The sequence below is a fragment of the Thunnus maccoyii genome, chromosome 1 (genome assembly GCF_910596095.1).
Source record: "Thunnus maccoyii chromosome 1, fThuMac1.1, whole genome shotgun sequence".
NCBI classification, from domain to species: domain Eukaryota; kingdom Metazoa; phylum Chordata; class Actinopteri; order Scombriformes; family Scombridae; genus Thunnus; species Thunnus maccoyii.
This window is the reverse complement of record NC_056533.1, coordinates 36,395,319-36,415,243: the sequence shown is the minus strand read 5'-3', so window position 1 is coordinate 36,415,243 and position 19,925 is coordinate 36,395,319. Positions and strand designations below refer to the sequence as shown.

The 19,925-nt window shown below is 35.4% G+C and overlaps 3 protein-coding genes across 7 annotated transcripts; all 3 read right to left on the bottom strand.

The window, feature by feature from the left end:
- Nucleotides 1-268: 268 nt before the first annotated feature.
- On the bottom strand, nucleotides 269-6,483 carry LOC121901915 (C-C motif chemokine 7-like). 3 transcript variants are annotated; one of them, XR_006097416.1, is made up of 5 exons: nucleotides 6,361-6,483; nucleotides 3,970-4,177; nucleotides 2,516-2,611; nucleotides 2,290-2,416; nucleotides 269-1,139 (listed from the first exon to the last, which is right to left on the bottom strand). XR_006097416.1 is itself a non-coding variant. In XM_042419011.1 (4 exons), the coding sequence occupies exons 2-4, from the start codon at nucleotides 2,577-2,579 to the stop codon at nucleotides 989-991; spliced, it is 342 nt and encodes a 113-aa protein (XP_042274945.1). In that variant the 5' UTR covers nucleotides 2,580-2,611; nucleotides 3,970-4,246; the 3' UTR covers nucleotides 269-988. The 3 variants fall into 3 exon arrangements, 2 of the variants coding, with proteins under 2 accessions (XP_042274945.1, XP_042274953.1); XM_042419011.1 differs by lacking the exon at nucleotides 6,361-6,483 and having other exon boundaries at nucleotides 3,970-4,246; XM_042419019.1 differs by lacking the exon at nucleotides 6,361-6,483 and having other exon boundaries at nucleotides 3,950-4,018.
- Nucleotides 6,484-7,277: 794 nt separating this feature from the next.
- Nucleotides 7,278-15,066, bottom strand: LOC121901928 (C-C motif chemokine 7-like). Of its 3 annotated transcripts, XM_042419036.1 has the most exons (5): nucleotides 11,898-12,090; nucleotides 9,816-9,970; nucleotides 9,412-9,507; nucleotides 9,177-9,303; nucleotides 7,278-8,019 (listed from the first exon to the last, which is right to left on the bottom strand). In XM_042419036.1, exons 3-5 carry the CDS (start codon nucleotides 9,473-9,475, stop codon nucleotides 7,875-7,877), a joined length of 336 nt encoding a protein of 111 aa, XP_042274970.1. In that variant the 5' UTR covers nucleotides 9,476-9,507; nucleotides 9,816-9,970; nucleotides 11,898-12,090; the 3' UTR covers nucleotides 7,278-7,874. The 3 variants fall into 3 exon arrangements, with proteins under 3 accessions (XP_042274970.1, XP_042274976.1, XP_042274967.1); XM_042419042.1 differs by lacking the exons at nucleotides 9,816-9,970; nucleotides 11,898-12,090 and adding an exon at nucleotides 15,031-15,066 and having other exon boundaries at nucleotides 9,412-9,496; XM_042419033.1 differs by lacking the exon at nucleotides 11,898-12,090 and having other exon boundaries at nucleotides 9,763-9,824.
- Nucleotides 12,820-15,037, bottom strand: LOC121901944 (C-C motif chemokine 18-like). Its single transcript, XM_042419051.1, has 3 exons — nucleotides 14,946-15,037; nucleotides 14,720-14,843; nucleotides 12,820-13,561 (listed from the first exon to the last, which is right to left on the bottom strand). Exons 1-3 carry the CDS (start codon nucleotides 15,007-15,009, stop codon nucleotides 13,417-13,419), a joined length of 333 nt encoding a protein of 110 aa, XP_042274985.1. The 5' UTR covers nucleotides 15,010-15,037; the 3' UTR covers nucleotides 12,820-13,416.
- Nucleotides 15,067-19,925: the final 4,859 nt, after the last annotated feature.

Below are 19,925 nucleotides of genomic sequence, written 5' to 3'. Positions count from 1 at the left end.
ATATTACAATATTTAACAGTAATGTTAAAACTGAGAGCCTGGTTGAAAGTCTTCACAGTTCCTCCCTGAACATATCTGACTGTTTCTGTTTGAGGAACTTAAATGTAGATCAGTTTCACTCTCTGTGGTCACCGACTTTCTGTCCATTTGAAACCAAGTAAACTCTCCTCACACTGACATCTGCAGTTATCAAGTGTTTAGTGTTTCAAGACGCAGATGGAGTGTTTTGAAGAGCCTCTTTTTATCTGTACAGAACTTCTCCACACAGTGTTGTTGGCACGCTTACTTCCACTCAAACCAGAAACAATGGAAACACTGAAAAGTCCAGTAATCGATTTTTTCCCTCCAACCTGCTGTCCTCACGGAGGAGACTGTAACACAAACTGCCTGAAACATCGACGACTCTCCTTCATATGTTCAAGTGGAGGAAATGACATGATTGATTTGTGTGTCCATCATAACCTGATAAAAGGTCTAAAATGACAATCAAGGAACCAGATGTTCAACTCCAAGTAACATCATTTAACCAGCAGAGTCTAAATCATGAACAACAACGTGACATTTTCTGAACAAAATAGTGTTTACTGTCATCAGATGTCATCTATTGATACATCACATGATACTCATTTGTCAAATGCAGTTTGAAACATATAATACTAAATGGCAGCAGGGAGTTAAACATCAAGGTTCATGGATTTTATTCTTAATTTTAAATTTTCAACTCTGATGTTCACACACTCAAAACATTCATCACAGAAAGAGACATTAGCTCGTGTAGTATTAATAAACATACATTTAAAAAAGTCAGTAATAAACCGTAGTACCACTTGTTATTTTCTAATCTTAGACAAAACTTTGGCTGGTGTGTTTAATATTCTAGAAAGTATTTCAAGTAATTATCATTGATTATCAATTACAACAACCAGTAGAATAGATAATTTACACGTCATTGCAGTACACAAAGGAACAGCATTCTCACACCACATCACTATTTTTTTCTATATTTTCTACACTTGGAGCGATTGAAAGGAGCAGGTGGAGACGTCTTATCAGGGAACTTCTCAAATTCTGCCAACAGGTTCTTTGCCCATCGGGAATCAGGATCAATACAATACAGCTTATCACACACAGACGTGACTCTGTAAGAAACACACAAAACATATTGTATGTTGTTAGAGGCACACGCATACGTTGACTTAGGTCACTTTTGTGGACATTACATAGACTAACATTCATTTCCTGGAGACTTACACTAACCTTTGTACAAGTACAAGTACCTCAAAATTGTACTTAAGTGCAGTACTTGAGTAAATGTACTTAGTTACTTTTAATTTGTTTTGTATGTAAAATCTGAATCTGCACTACTGCTGTCAAACAAATGTAGTGGAGTAAAATGTCAAATATTTACTTCAGAAATGAAGTGAAATAGAAATATAAAGTAGCAGAAAATAGAAATAATCAAATCCTCCTGTTTTAGACCTGAAGGTCTTCACATATAACGACTGAACAGTGCTCCCTTGTGGAGACTCTGCAACCTACTAAACATCAATTTGTAAACTGGTCATTTGCTGATTGGCATCTAACATTTCTGTATTTGTGTTTTGTTGATTATTTAGTCATAAATAGTTATTGTTATAGAGAAATACTCAAGAAATTAAGTTTTCATGGTACTTTAAGTACTTTTACTCAGCATTTCCATCTTCAGAAACTTTATATTTCACTACATTTTAAAAGGAAATATTTTACTTTTAAGTCATTTATCTGACGTCTTTACCTGCACAGATACATAGATTTACATATAAAAACATGAAACCTCATAAAATATGAGACATTGTTATAGATGAAATAACCCCTCAATACAAAGCAGTTTGATTTTAAAAGGAATATATTCCTTTTTTAAGTACTTCTTTTTTAACTTTTATATTTCATTGTAGAGATTTCAGATTTCTTTACATTCAGCACTTCTCACTAAATACACTGAACTGAATATTTTCCTCAATTGTCAGTTCATTGAAATCATAAAAAACACACACAGGATACTTTTAAGGACATTTTGCTGCTAATACTATATATATTAATACTCTGTGTGCTACTATTTTTACTTAAAGCTTTTACTTTTAAAGAAGTATTTCTACCTTATTTTTACTTACTGGCAGGAAGAAAAAATTGCAGGTTTCTCTGATTTTCTTTTGATGCAAAATCATTGCATTAAAAGTACACGTAATATGTGGTAGATGATTAACATCTGTACAATCTAATGTGATCCAAAAACAAAACCTGTATACTTACATAATCGCTTTGGTTTCGCAGTGACTTGGGTTCTCCGCCACATGTCTCACCTTCTGCTTAGGAATTATCATCCGAGTGTGGTTCATACAGCATCCGTCTGTAGTCGCCAACACTGCACCGTTGGCAGCTGTGAACACACACACACACACTTAACACTTAACATAACACTTAGTCTGTTAAATGCAGTTTTAGTGGCATCTCAGAGAAATCAAGCAGAGTCACTGACATGCAGAGCTGTGATGCAGGAAGCAGATCAGAGTCAGAAGGATGAAAGTCGCCAGAGTCTTCATGGTTCCTCAACAGAGACAGATGTACGGTGGCCCTGAAGTGCAGATCACAACGACAAATCAAAAAACACAACAACAAATAACAACACACGACAACAAATAACAAAACACAACAACAAATAACAAAACACAACAACAACAAATAACAAAACACAACAACAAATAACAAAACACAACAACAAATGACAAAACACAACAACAAATATCAAAACACAACAACAAATAACAAAACAACAACAACAAATAACAATACACGACAACAAATAACAAAACACAACAACAAATAACAAAACACAACAACAAATAACAAAACAACAACAAATGACAAAACACAACAACAAATAACAAAACACAACAACAAATAACAAAACAACAACAAATGACAAAACACAACCACAAATAACAAAACAACAACAAATGACAAAAGACAACAACAAATAACAAAAGACAACAACAAATAACAAAACAACAAATAACAAAACACAACAACAAATAACAAAAGACAACAACAAATAACAAAACACAACAACAAATAACAAAACAACAAATAACAAAACACAACAAATAAAACAACAACAAATGACAAAACACAACAACAAATAAAACAACAACAAATGACAAAACACAACAACAAATAACAAAAGACAACAACAAATAACAAAACAACAAATAACAAAACACAACAACAAATGACAAAACACAACAACAAATAACAAAAGACAACAACAAATAACAAAAGACAACAACAAATAACAAAACAACAAATAACAAAACACAACAACAAATGACAAAACACAACAACAAATAAAACAACAACAAATGACAAAAGACAACAACAAATAACAAAAGACAACAACAAATAACAAAACAACAAATAACAAAACACAACAACAAATGACAAAACACAACAACAAATAAAACAACAACAAATGACAAAACACAACAACAAATAACAAAACACAACAACAAATAACAAAACAACAACAAATGACAAAACACAACAACAAATAACAAAACACAACAACAAATAACAAAACACAACAACAAATGACAAAACACAACAACAAAAAATAACAAAACAACAACAAATGACAAAACACAACAACAAAAAAATAACCAAACACAACAACAAATAACAATACACGACAACAAATGACAAAACACAACAACAAATAACAAAACACAACAACAAATGACAAAACAACAACAACAAATAACAAAACACAACAACAAATGACAAAACACAACAACAAATAACAAAACACAACAACAAATAACAAAACACAACAACAAACGACAAAACACAACAAAAAAAATGACAAAACACAACAACAACAAAAGAGAAAACACGACAACAAATCAGAAATCACAACCGTAAAAGTTGACAACACACCCGTAGAAGTTGACAACACAGCAACACTAACTTCTACCGGAAAAGGTAGGTACCTGCTATCGACAAAGCTTGTTGCTGATTGGACGCTCTCCCACTGACAAGGATCATCGCTGATTGGACGGACGCACTGTCCGTCTTTTTAACAGGAAGGAGGTGCTGTCCGCCTTCATTTGAGGTCCGTGTAGTCTCCACCCAAAGCTGTGTTCAACTTGACTCATAACAGGATAAACAATCAATGTATTACTTTGTTTTTCTGTTTTTCGTGTGAATTAAAAAAACAACAACAAACAAACGAAAATCCACATGCGTTTCTGTTTTGGTCTGCAAATCGGCAATTGGAATAGAAAAGAAACCCAATCCAGACAACAACTTGTTTTTTGCTATAGAATATATCTATATCTATATCTGTATTTCTATCTATATAGATAGATAGATCTATCTATATAGATAGATAGATAGACAGACAAATACATTCATTCATTCGAATAAATTACAGTATTTATGTCTGTCCACTCGGACAGATGTGCTAAATACATTTGGGCCCTAATTTAACTGATTAAGTGCAATGACAAGAACAGCGTAGTGGGTCTTAAGCTCACAGACTGTGTGGACATCTCCGTGTGCACCTGCTATGTACGTGCAGCAGTGCAACATTCAAAAGGGATGGATGACGGTGAATATAGATCAGTGGGTGTGATGATTAACGCTCTCTCAGCCAGTCACATACAGGTGAAACAGTTGCGCAATCATAGTAAACGTGATAACGACATCTAAACAAAAAGAAGGCTTTTCTTTAGGAAATGCCTGGATGGTTCAAAGTGTTACAACATGAACACACATCATCAAAAATCTGAAGACAAGACAGATGGAGAAGTTACTTTCATCAGTGAGTTGGCCTAGTAAAAAAAAATTAATTAATCGTACACTAATGTAAAATTAGTTACTAAACTATCGCATAGTTTAGTAATTAATGTTACACAACAGTGTTTGCACTTCAATGTGTTTCAAGAGTAAAATGAGACGCTACTTTTGGTAAAAAGAAAGTTGGAAAAGAGGCTGATGAGCCCAGGTAAACGGACGCTCCTTCATAAAAAGCAGAATATCAGGTATAACCGACCAGTCTGCTGTGTGTAGAGGTGTGTGTGGTTATTTTGTAGCAGCCTGGTGTAATTTTCAGGCGAATTAATGAAGGTAAAAAAAAGTGAACAGCTGTGCGTAATGGCACTGCGCTCTTGCGCAGAGGCAAACGGGGATTCTCCCTCCAAATCACACCCTCTATCTATCTATCTATTTATTTATCTATCTATCTATCTATCTAGATATATATATGCAATAACAAAAAAACAAGTTGTTTTCTGGATTGGGTTTCTTTTGTATTCCAATTGCCAATTTGCAGACTAAAACGGGAAAAGCATGTTTTGTTTTGCTTTGAATTCACACGAAAAACAGAAAAAACAAAGTCCTCACGGAGGAGACTGTAACACAAACTGCCTGAAACATCGACGACTCTCCTTCATATATTCAAGTGGAGGAAATGACATGATTGATTTGTGTGTCCATCATAACCTGATAAAAGGTCTAAAATGACAATCGAGGAACCAGATGTTCAACTCCAAGTAACATCATTTAACCAGCAGAGTCTAAATCATGAACAACGTGACATTTTATGAATAAAATAATGTTTACTGTCATCAGATGTCATCTATTGATACATCACATGATACTCATTTGTCAAATGCAGTTTGAAACATATAATACTAAATGGCAGCAGGGAGTTAAACATCAAGGTTCATGGATTTTATTCTTAATTTTAAATTTTCAACCCTGATGTTCACACACTGGGACAGAAAACATTAAAGATACGACTGCTGTAACGTTACTTCATTAACATGCACGTTACCACTCAGCTAACTTTCAAAACTACGCTAACGTTAAACAGCAGACAAACAAATGCAGTGATGAGCTTGTGACACAAAAATGGAGGATTTTAGCAGCTGAAGAGACAGATGTTTTTCTGAGGAGCTGGTGGAGACCAAAAACGGAGCTAAAAAGCAACAAGTCCTCCACATTAAATGATCAAATATGTTGTTTGACAGCACGTTCTCATCCCAGGTCGTCAAATACGCTTTGTCAGCATCCTTTGGCGTCTGTATGAGACGCACCACGCGTTCAGCTAAATCCAATGTAGATCCATATGCGGCAATATTACGCGTTCAGAGCTGGTTAAGATCTGGTTAGGTTTAGGGAAAGATCATGGTTTGGATTGAAATGATCATATGAAACGTTGTCATGGCAACAGTAAACACAATGACTGCAACAAAGTCCACCTTTTGCCATCTAACTATTAAGTCATCCACCCAGCATGCCTCGTGCTGAGAGGGAAATTGTCACCTTGTACAGACGTCATCAGTCATCAGTCTCATGGCGTCTAATAATGACACAGATGGGTTTACATTGGAGTTAGTTGAAAGCCCGGTGCGTCTCATACAGACGCCAAAGGGTATGACAAAGTGTTGGTATTCGACGCCCTGGAAATGAGAACGGGCTTGGTTTGACCATGTGACTCCAGAACGACACATAGGAGCGTTTTCTAATCTGGCACCTTAATCAGCAGAACAACATCATTTTTCTGTTTCCCAAAACTGTTACACATCACTGTTAAACAATAATGATGTTTTATAATGTGACAATATTGTGATTAAGGTCTGGTTAGGGTTAAAGGTCATGGTTTGGGTTATAATGATCACTTTGTTAAGATTAGAGGAACGTGCGGTGTAAATTAAAGTTACTACTTCCTTAAAGTTGGGCCACATTCGTCGTCATGTCAGCAGTAATAACCACGGCGTTGAGGTTAGGGGATGACTCCCGACTCGACTTTCTGGAGTCACATGGTCAAATGACAGATTTGGTCGTTTAATTTGGAGGACTTGTTGGATTTTTCACAGTTATATGTTAATGGTAACACTATTATTCATAAGTAGTATGCAAATATTTAATAATTGTTTGTAACACACTATAATGTAGTTAGAAACAGACAAAAGAACATATCTAAGTGTTTATTAATGTACAGTGTTTGTCAACAATTATAACTTTTCCTATGAAGACATATTTTATATTATCTCAACTGTTTTATATCTGCTTACATCTACATTATAGTGTTATAAACCATTTATATACTGCTTATAAATGCTGAATATTGGGGTTTACATTTGTTATCAATATTATTACAGTAATGATGATACTTTAGCTTCAGATTTCAAATGAATTTTTTCTAATACTACATAAATTAATACTCAGTAACCTTTGTATTTCTGTCTCAACAGGTTTTATTCTTGGAAATCAACACAGAAGTTCACATCAACATTTACATAATTATGGAAATTTCAAAAATTTGCACACATATTTTCATGAAAGGATTTGCATTCATATAGAAGGAGTAACAGTCTTTTTTCTCCTTTTAAATAGTATAAGTACATTCAATTATTGTAGAGATGTTAAACAGCCTTTACCTCGTTGGATATATATTGCACTTAAAAAACTAAAAACTAACTACATAATACAAACATACAGCTTTTACACAGAAAGAGACATTAGCTCATGTAGTATTAATAAACATACATTTAAAAGAGTCAGTAATAAACCGTAGTACCACTTGTTATTTTCTAATCTTAGACAAAACTTTGGCTGGTGTGTTTAATATTCTAGAAAGTATTTCAAGCTGTATTTTAACCAAAGTCATTAAACATGAAACTTTCAAAGGTGACGATGTCAGTTAAAGGCAGCTTTAACCTGCAAAGATACTTTTCTGTGTAATTATCGTTGATTATCAGTTACAACAACCAGTAAAATAGATAATTTACACGTCATTGCAGTACACAAAGGAACAGCATTCTAGCACCACATCACTATTTTTTCTTTCCACACTTGGAGCGATTGAAAGGAGCAGGTGGAGACGTCTTATCAGGGAAATTCTCAAATACTGCCAACAGCCTCTTTGCCCATCGGAAATCTGGATCAAAACAAAACTTCTTATCACACACAGACGTGACTCTGTAAGAAACACACAAAACATATTGTATGTTGTTAGAGGCACAAGCATACGTTGACTTAGGTCACTTTTGTGGACATTACATAGACTTACATTCATTTCCTGGAGACTTACACTAACCTTTGTACAAGTACAAGTACCTCAAAATTGTACTTAAGTGCAGTACTTGAGTAAATGTACTTAGTTACTTTCCACCACTGAATGTTTTGTATGTAAAATCTGAATCTGCACTACTGCTGTCAAACAAATGTAGTGGAGTAAAATGTCAAATATTTACTTCAGAAATGAAGTGAAATAGAAATATAAAGTAGCAGAAAATAGAAATAATCAAATCCTCCTGTTTTAGACCTGAAGGTCTTCACATATAACGACTGAACAGCGCTCCCTTGTGGAGACTCTGCAACCTACTAAACATGAATTTGTAAACTGGTCATTTGCTGATTGGCATCTAACATTTCTGTATTTGTGTTTTGTTGATTACTTAGTCATAAATAGTTATTGTTATAGAGAAATACTCAAGAAATTAAGTTTTTATGTACTTTAAGTACTTTTACTCAGCATTTCCATCTTCAGAAACTTTATATTTCACTACATTTGAAAAGGAAATATTTTACTTTTAAGTCATTTATCTGACGTCTTTACCTGCACAGATACATAGATTTACATATAAAAACATATGAAACCTCATAAAATATGAGACATTGTTATAGATGAAATAACCCCTCAATACAAAGTAGTTTGATTTTAAAAGGAATATATTCCTTTTTTAAGTACTTCTTTTTTAACTTTTATATTTCATTGTAGAGATTTCAGATTTCTTTACATTCAGCACTTCTCACTAAATACACTGAACTGAATATTTTCCTCAATTGTCAGTTCATTGAAATCATAAAAAACACACACAGGATACTTTTAAGGACATTTTGCTGCTAATACTATATATATTAATACTCTGTGTGCTACTATTTTTACTTAAAGCTTTTACTTTTAAAGAAGTATTTCTACCTTATTTTTACTTACTGGTAGGAAGAAAAAATTGCAGGTTTCTCTGATTTTCTTTTGATGCAAAATCATTGCATTAAAAGTACACGTAATATGTGGTAGATGATTAATATCTGTACAATCTAATGTGATCCAAAAACAAAACCTGTATACTTACACAATCGCTTTGGTTGGGCAGTGACTTGGGGTCTCCTCCACATGTTTCACCCTCTGCTTAGGAATTATCTTCCGAGTGTGGTTCATACAGCATCCGACTTCAGACATGAACCCTACCCTGTGGGGACCTGTGAACACATACACACACACACACTTAACACTTAACATAACATAACACTTAGTCTGTTAAATGCAGTTTTAGTGGCATCTCAGAGAAATCAAGCAGAGTCACTGACCTGCAGAGCTGTGATGCAGGAAGCAGATCAGAGTCAGAAGGATGAAAGCCGCCAGAGTCTTCATGGTTCCTCAACAGAGACAGATGTACGGTGGCCCTGAAGTGCAGATCACAATGACAAAAAACACAACAACAAATGACAAAATACACGACAACAAATAACAATACACGACAACAAATGACAAAACACAACAACAAATGACAAAACACAACAACATATAACAAAACACAACAATAAATGACAAAACACAACAACAAATTACAAAACAGAACAACAAATTACAAAACACAACAACAAAAGAGAAAACACAACAACAAAAGAGAAAACACGACAACAAATCAGAAATCACAACCGTAAAAGTTGACAACACAGCAACACTAACTTCTACCGGAAAAGGTAGGTACCTGCTATCGACGAAGCTTGTTGCTGATTGGACGCTCTCCTATTGACAAGACTCATCGCTGATTGGACGGACGCACTGTCCGTCTTTTTAACAGGAAGGAGGTGCTGTCCGCCTTCATTTGGGGTCCGTGTAGTCTCCACCCAAAGCTGTGTTCAACTTGACTCATAACAGAATAAACAATCAATGTATTACTTTGTTTTTCTGTTTTTCGTGTGAATTAAAACAAACAAACAAACAAACGAAAATCCACATGCTTTTCTGTTTTAGTCTGCAAGTCGGCAATTGGAATAGAAAAGAAACCCAATCCAGACAACAACTTGTTTTTCGCTATAGAATATATCTATATCTATATCTGTATATCTATCTATCTATCTATCTATCTATCTATCTATCTAGATAGATAGATAGATAGATAGATAGATAGATAGATAGATAGATAGATAGATAGATAGACAGACAGACAAATACAGGGACTAATTTGAGAAAAAAATCAGAGGAAGATCTTTTCAAAAAGTTTTTATTCATTCATTCGAATAAATTACAGTATTTATGTCTGTCCACTCGGACAGATGTGCTAAATACATTTGGGCCCTAATTTAACTGATTAAGTGCAATGACAAGAGCAGCGTAGTGGGTCTTAAGCTCACAGACTGTGTGGACATCTCCGTGTGCACCTGCTATGTACGTGCAGCAGTGCAACATTCAAAAGGGATGGATGACGGTGAATATAGATCAGTGGGTGTGATGATTAACGCTCTCTCAGCCAGTCACATAGATGTGAAACAGTTGCGCAATCATAGTAAACGTGATAACGACATCTAAACAAAAAGAAGGCTTTTCTTTATGAAATGTCTGGATGGTTCAAAGTGTTACAACATGAACACACATCATCAAAAATCTGTAGAGAAGACAGATGGAGAAGTTACTTTCATCAGTGAGTTGGCCTAGTAAAAAAAAAAATAATTAATCGTACACTAATGTAAAATTAATTACTAAACTATCGGATAGTTTAGTAATTAATGTTACACAACAGTGTTTGCACTTCAATGTGTTTCAAGAGTCAAATGAGACGCTACTTTTGCAGACTAAAACAGGAAAAACTTGATTTGTTTTGCTTTGAATTCACACGAAAAACAGAAAAAACAAAGTCCTAAAGGAGGAGACTGTAACACAAACTGCCTGAAACATCGACGACTCTCCTTCATATGTTCAAGTGGAGGAAATGACATGATTGATTTGTGTGTCCATCATAACCTGATAAAAGGTCTAAAATGACAATCAAGGAACCAGATGTTCAACTCCAAGTAACATCATTTAACCAGCAGAGTCTAAATCATGAACAAAAACGTGACATTTTCTGAACAAAATAATGTTTACTGTCATCAGATGTCATCTATTGATACATCACATGATACTCATTTGTCAAATGCAGTTTGAAACATATAATACTAAATGGCAGCAGGGACTTAACCATCAAGGTTCGTGGATTTTATTCTTAATTTTAAATTTTCAACCCTGATGTTCACACACTGGGACAGAAAACATTAAAGATACGACTGCGGTAACGTTACTTCATTAACATGCACGTTACCACTCAGATAACTTTAAAAACTACGCTAACGTTAAACAGCAGACAAACAAATGCAGTGATGAGCTGGTGACACAAAAATGGAGGATTTTAGCAGCTGAAGAGACAGATGTCTTTCTGAGGAGCTGGTGGAGACCAAAAACGGAGCTAAAAACGCAACAAGTCCTCCACATTAAATGATCAAATATGTTGTTTGACAGCACGTTCTCATCCCAGGTCGTCAAATACGCTTTGTCAGCATCCTTTGGTGTCTGTATGAGACGCACCACGCGTTCAGCTAAATCTGATGTAGATCCATATGCGGCAATATTACGCGTTCAGAGCTGGTCAAGATCTGGTTAGGTTTAGGGAACGATCATGGTTTGAATTGAAATGATCATATGAAACGTTGTCATGGCAACAGTAAACACAATGACTGCAACAAAATCCACCTTTTACCATCTAACTATTTAGTCATCCACCCAGCATGCCTCGTGCTAAGAGGGAAATTGTCACCTTGTATAGACGTCATCGGTCATCAGTCTCATGTCGTCTAATAATGACACAGATGGGTTTACATTGGAGTTAGTTGAAAGCCCGGTGCGCCTCATACAGACGCCAAAGGGTGTGACAAAGTGTTGGTATTCGACGCCCTGGAAATGAGAACGGGCTTGGTTTGACCATGTGACTCCAGAACGACACATAGGAGCGTTTTCTAATCTGGCACCTTAATCAGCAGAACAACATCATTTTCCTATGTTTCCCAAAACTGTTACACATCACTGTTAAACAATAATGATGTTTTATGATGTGACAACATTGTGGTCAAGGTCTGGTTAGGGTTAAAGGTCATGGTTTGGGTTATAATGATCACTTTGTTAAGATTAGAGGAACGTGCGGTGTAAATTAAAGTTACTACTTCCTTAAAGTTGGGCCACATTCGTCGTCATGTCAGCAGTAATAACCACGGTGTTGAGGTTAGGGGATGACTTCCGACTCGACTTTCTGGAGTCACATGGTCAAACGACAGATTTGGTCGTTTACTTTGGAGGACTTGTTGGATTTTTTTTTACAGTTTTATGTTAATGGTAACACTGTTATTCATAAGTAGTATGCAAATATTTAATAATTGTTTGTAACACACTATAATGTAGTTAGAAACAGACATAAGAACATATCTAAGTGTTTATTAATGTACAGTGTTTGTCAACAATTATAACTTTTCCTATGAAGACATATTTTATATTATTTCAACTGTTTTATATCTGCTTACATCTACATTATAGTGTTATAAACCATTTATATACTGCTTATAAATGCTGAATATTGGGACTTACATTTGTTATCATTATTATTACAGTAATGATGATACTTTAGCTTCAGATTTCAAATGAATTTTTTCTAATACTACATAAATTCATACTCAGTAACCTTTGTATTTCTGTCTCAACAGGTTTTATTCTTGGAAATCAACACAGAAGTTCACATCAACATTTACATAATTATGGAAATTTCAAAAATTTGCACACATATTTTCATGAAAGGATTTGCATTCATATAGAAGGAGTAACAGTCTTTTTTCTCCTTTTAAATAGTATAAGTACATTAAATTATTGTAGATATGTTAAACAGCCTTTACCTCGTTGGATATATATTGCACTTAAAAAGCTAAAAACTAAGTACATAATACAAACATACAGCTTTTACACAGAAAGAGACATTAGCTCGTGTAGTATTAATAAACATACATTTAAAAAAGTCAGTAATAAACCGTAGTACCACTTGTTATTTTCTAATCTTAGACAAAACTTTGGCTGGTGTGTTTAATATTCTAGAAAGTATTTCAAGCTGTATTTTAATCAAAGTCATTAAACATGAAACTTTCAAAGGTGACGATGTCAGTTAAAGGCAGCTTTAACCTGCAAAGATACTTTTCTGTGTAATTATCATTGATTATCAATTACAACAACCACTAAAATAGATCATTTACACGTCATTGCAGTACACAAAGGAACAGCATTCTCGCACCACATCACTATATTTCCTTTTCACACTTGGAGCTATTGAAAGGAGCAGGTGGAGACGTCTTATCAGGGACCTTCTCAAATTCTGCCAACAGCCTCTTTGCCCATCGGAAATTTGGATCAATACAATACTGCCTATCACACACAGACGTGACTCTGTAAGAAACACACAAAACATATTGTATGTTGTTAGAGGCACAAGCATACGTTGACTTAGGTCACTTTTGTGGACATTACATAGACTTACATTCATTTCCTGGAGACTTACACTAACCTTTGTACAAGTACAAGTACCTCAAAATTGTACTTAAATGCAGTACTTGAGTAAATGTACTTAGTTACTTTCCACCACTGAATGTTTTGTATGTAAAATCTGAATCTGCACTACTGCTGTCAAACAAATGTAGTGGAGTAAAATGTCAAATATTTACTTCAGAAATGAATTGAAATAGAAATATAAAGTAGCAGAAAATAGAAATAATCAAATCCTCCTGTTTTAGACCTGAAGGTCTTCACATATAACGACTGAACAGCGCTCCCTTGTGGAGACTCTGCAACCTACTAAACATCAATTTGTTAACTGGTCATTTGCTGATTGGCATCTAACATTTCTGTATTTGTGTTTTGTTGATTATTTAGTCATAAATAGTTATTGTTATAGAGAAATACTCAAGAAATTAAGTTTTTATGGTACTTTAAGTACTTTTACTCAGCATTTCCATCTTCAGAAACTTTATATTTCACTACATTTTAAAAAGAAATATTTTACTTTTAAGTCATTTATCTGACGTCTTTACCTGCACAGATACATAGATTTACATATAAAAACATATGAAACCTCATAAAATATGAGACATTGTTATAGATGAAATAACCCCTCAATACAAAGTAGTTTGATTTTAAAAGGAATATATTCCTTTTTTAAGTACTTCTTTTTTAACTTTTATATTTCATTGTAGAGATTTCAGATTTCTTTACATTCAGCACTTCTCACTAAATACACTGAACTGAATATTTTCCTCAATTGTCAGTTCATTGAAATCATAAAAAACACACACAGGATACTTTTAAGGACATTTTGCTGCTAATACTATATATATTAATACTCTGTGTGCTACTATTTTTACTTAAAGCTTTTACTTTTAAAGAAGTATTTCTACCTTATTTTTACTTACTGGCAGGAAGAAAAAATTGCAGGTTTCTCTGATTTTCTTTTGATGCAAAATCATTGCATTAAAAGTACATGTAATATGTGGTAGATGATTAATATCGGTACAATCTAATGTGATCCAAAAACAAAACCTGTATACTTACATAATCGCTTTGGTTGTGCAGTGACTTGGGTTCTCCATCACATGTTTCACCTTCTGCTTAGGAATTTTCATCTGAGTGTGGCCCATACAGTATCCGTCTGAAGTCGCGAACACTGCACCGTTGGCTGTGAACACACACACACACTTAATACTTAACATAACATAACACTTAGTCTGTTAAATGCAGTTTTAGTGGCATCTCAGAGAAATCAAGCAGAGTCACTGACCTGCAGAGCTGTGATGTACGAAGCAGATCAGAGTCAGAAGGATGAAAGCCGCCAGAGTCTTCATGGTTCCTCAACAGAGACAGATGTGCTGCTGTTTGGATGAAAGCCTTCGATCTTCAGGGGTGATCTGATGCTGGAGACCTGCTCTGGATTCCCTTTATATACTAATGATCTCTCCATTGCTTAATTATATTCTAAGAAAGCACCCGGTGGTTTCCCCCTGTCCTTCCTCTTCTCTATTCTCTGTTAAGTGCTATATTCTGCAATACAGAGAAAACATGAACGTGATAATGTCATATGTGCAGTTTATTCCATTTCAAAAGGTGCAGAGTACATGAAACCAGTTCTGCCAAAATGAGTGTTAGGTTGTTATTGGATAATGTAGTTATAAGATTTAAATGAGAGAAGAGATGTGAGGTAGTTTGGAAGCTTTAGCAGTGGAGCTTTATAGATAGCCATAGATAGACAAAGGAGGGGAGACCACACATGAGTTGTAACTAAAATGGATTTATTGTATATAACTAAAAGATAAATGAAACTAAACACAACCAAAAACCAACATGGAAGCCAGAGGAGAGAGGGCAAATGACTGACTGCCTCCAGCTTATATAGAAGCTGGGCAGTCCTGTTACATCTATCAGGGGTCCCAAGAGACTCTCCATAACCTGTTGTTCCCATTCTCCTTTCCACAAAGTTGGGTTGTAAAAAAAGGGAATAAATGAAAAGTGCAAAGCAAGAATCACCTTTGAAGTTCTTCTACATGTTACACAGTGTGCTGTCTCTGTGTTATGGGTGTATAAATAGGTAGAGGTCTGTCTGCAAAGAGGCAATGAGTAAAGTTTTAGTTCAATAGTCAGCGCAGTCGTCTATGATCTGGGAGACTCCAGTTCGAGACCTGGTGTGGGGACCTCCTTCGTAGGTAGTTTGTTCATCAACACTTATTGTAACACTTTAATTTTCTAAAATTAAAAGCGTAATAAGTACAAAAACAGGATTTTTAAGCCTCTTTCCACTTTTATTCAAATACAAGTAATTTTGCTGCCTCAACAAAAACAGATACAAATACAAATACTGGGCTCTCTGCACATCCCTAATGTAGAATAGCAGGAAATGGACCCAAATGCAGGACAGCAGGTCAAGCAATTCTGAGGAGACTTCTTTATTGAAGAGTCGCAGGCAAAAAACACAAAGCTGGCTGACTGTATCAAAACATAACCAATGATCCAACAAGACTCAACTGAAAACCAGACCTTAAGTACAAACTTACCTAATTAGACAACAAGGAACAGTTGACAAGACACCGGGGCAGGCTGGGAAGACACTGAGATAAGGCCAACGAGGACGAATGCAGGGCGGGTGTAAGGACGAGTGAAGGAATAGTTTACCTTGTTCTTTTCTGCATTTAAAAGAAGTCTGAAATTCTTAAAAGCACATTTAGTCCCTCGAAATCTAGAGATATATACAGTACTGTGTAAAAGATTTAAGCACTTTATCAATTTCATTTATCATTCATCAACTTGATACAAAATTCAGTAAACAGAAGAAACCTAAATGTGAGCAGCTTTGTCTTTAAATCAGCAGCAGTTCTCCTCAGTTCACCTGCACACAGTGTTTCAGGTACTCGGCAGGTCGGTTGTTCCTGTCTGACTCCATGATGTTGAGATCAGAGACCATCTGTTGCAGGACTCCTTGTTCTTCTTGTTGCTGAAGATATTTCTTTATGACTCTGGCTGGATGTTTGGGCTCGTTGTCATACTGCAGAATACATTTGGGAAGATCAGACACCTCCCTCGTGGTGTTGCATTATGGAGAAGAATCGCTCGTAAGTTGCACACTGGACCAAACTTTCTTCCTTCAGAAGATGACTTTGAAAACTTTGCACATACATCATTCTGCAGTGACACTAAAAACAACATCCAAGTGAGGGAACAATACATAAAACACATTTTTGAGTGCAGGGGGACTTGATGTGGGACTAGACTCAAAACCAGTTTAATTGGAATGCATACTCCTTTTTTTTAATGAGCAGTGCTTTTTGTTTCATTGATTTAGTTGACTGAAGTAGTAGTAGTAGAAATTGCAGTGGTATAATTATTGCTTTTAGTGGTAGTAGCTGTAGGTTGAGACTTTCAATAGCAGTAATAATAGCAAATAGCAGGAAGAATAATAGCAGTTCCTCTATATTATTAGCAGTCCTCTAATATTAGCAGTATAAGCAGTAATAGTGGTTTTGTGTCATATACACAAAGTGTTGAACCCTCGTGAGTTTACAAGACACCAACAGTACAGATGTAGTGGTCAAACATTTCATCACAAAATTACAGATTATTTTACAGTTCGGTGTTTAACAAAATATTCTGCTTTCTCTCCCAAACTTGGCAAATAAAAACTGCTACAAAAAAGGTGCACTTCCTGAAGCAAGTTTTTCATTATCATCCAGCCCAAAGAAATCAACATCAATGGAGGACATTTTTACTAAAAATTACATCCTTTACATCCTCATAGACAAGACAGTAAAACAAAAAATGAACCTCATTCTCAGTTTCAGCGAACACACTCAACAAACAGTTTGTTCTCCTCTCAAGAGACATTAAACCTGCCGGTCTCCAAGGCCGATGGTAAAGTTACTGAATGTGCACATAGGGATCTTTGTCTTTTGTTTAAATTATACTTCACATAAGGTTCTACACTATAGCTATTCTTTATGAGAGAATAAGTTCATTATTTTTGTTTATACCATATATATATACATATACATATATTACTCCTAATCTCCTGAATATCACAAAGTGACCTGTTCTGGAAAATGAACGACAAATTGTTCAAATAAAATAAGGATTTCAAATCATTTCCCTAGAGATGATTGTGAAAAATATCCCAATTAAATACTAGTAGTACTAGTAGTAATAGTAGCTAAAGCATTAGTAGTACAATGTGAACATTAGCAGTATTACTAATATTTGCAGTATAAGAAGTAGTGGCTGTTGTAACATTTATATAATATATATAATATAATATAATGATGTGAAACGACTGCATGGTCGACACTGTAATTTTCACTTCCTCAACTCTTTCTGAGAACCAAAAGTTTTCTACACAGAAAAAAAGCGAATAGATTTTTACTTCATTATTCTAGTTATGACACAATATAATTATACGAGGAAATAGTGAGAAGTTAATTTGTTTATTTCTGTGAACTTCAGTACAGTAGCAAAAGAAAATGAAAGTGTGAAATTATACACGATTAAACACCGACAGTTACCAGAATAAAAAACTAGAAGTCAGGCAAGTTGGTTCTCTACTGTAAAAAACATAACTGTATTTTAATAGGAGCAAGAAATACTACATGATACTCTTTGGGACACATTATTTACAGATTAAAAACACACTCAAACTACAAGTGAGCCTTGCTGCTCTGCAAATTTCTGCTTAATTCATTATCTCTAAGGGTCTGAACATTTCTATGGTTGTGGTGACTGATGTTGCTCTCTCTGATCTTTCCTGTGTTTTCTTTGAGAGTGCTATCTCCATGCACACAAATGTTCAAACAGAGGTAATCACAACACGGTATATCACTGAAAACACCGGTGAAATATTTATTCAGGCCTTCGTTGTTATACCTGCCCTCTCTTGGGTCTTGGTCAATGAGCTTGTAGATGCTTTCAGTTGTAAAATTACAAATGTTATTGATGCCATTGCACCTACTAAGGTGAAGGCTGTCTCTGGTAAGAAAAGATCTCCGTGGAGAAATGCCTCGCTGGTCAGAATGGAAAAAAGAGAGTGTCGAAAAGCTGAACGCAGGTGGTGAAAAACAAATCTCCAGGTTCATTATGACATCTATAAAGAGAGACATCACATTTATAATTTGGAACTGAAAAATGCAAGGCGGTCCTTCTTCTCTGACATCATTGCCAATAATAATAATAATAATAATGCACGTGCCTTATTTGCTACCGTCGACAGGCTAACAAACCCTCCTGTGTCAGTAGCCCCTGAACTTCTATCCACCAAGGCCTGCGATGAATCTGCCTCATTCTTCACCGACAAAATTCAGAAAATTAGACAAGCAGTCAGTGCCTCCATATCAGGTGCAGGATATGCGTTGTACCTGTGTCCACTTAAAATCAATTTGAGTAGTATGACACAATTCCATCCGATCAACCATAAAAACCTGGAGGACATTATACAACATCTGAAATCTTCCTCTTGCTGCCTTGATATTCTGCCTACAGGCTTTTTCAAAACTGTTTCAAACTGCATGGCCTCAGATATTCTACAGATTGTCAACGCATCTCTTCTCTCAGGTGTCTTCCCACAGGCCCTGAAAACTGCCGTCAACAAGCCACTCTTAAAAAAGAACACTCTAGACACTTCACTAATGAGCAACTATAGGCCCATATTAAGCCTCCCGTTTTTAAGCAAGATCATTGAAAAAGCTGTTTTTCAACAGCTGAACAACTTTTTGGCACTAAACAATTGTTTTGATGCTTTCCAGTCAGGATTTCGACCACACCACAGCACTGAAACTGCTCTTGTTAAAGTCTTCGATGACATACACTTAAACACTGACAGTGGCAGGATTACAGTATTAGCATTACTAGATCTCAGTGTGGCATTTGACACAGTTGATCACAGACTGGAAAACTGGTTGGGACTTTCTGGCACAGTGCTAAACTGGTTTGAATCCTACTTAAAGGACAGGAGCTACTTTGTGTCTATGGGTGATTACACATCACAGTGGACAAAAATGACATGCGGAGTTCCCCAAAGCTCCATTCTGAGGCTTCTTCTGTTCAACATCTACATGCTCCCACTGGCTCAGATTATGGAAAACAACAAAATATGCTACCTCAGTTATGCGGATGACACACAAATTACCGTATCACCATGAGACTGTGGTCCAATACAAGCACTGAGTAAGTGCATTGAACAAATCAATGATTGGATGTGCCAGAATTTTCTTCAGTTAAACAAAGACAA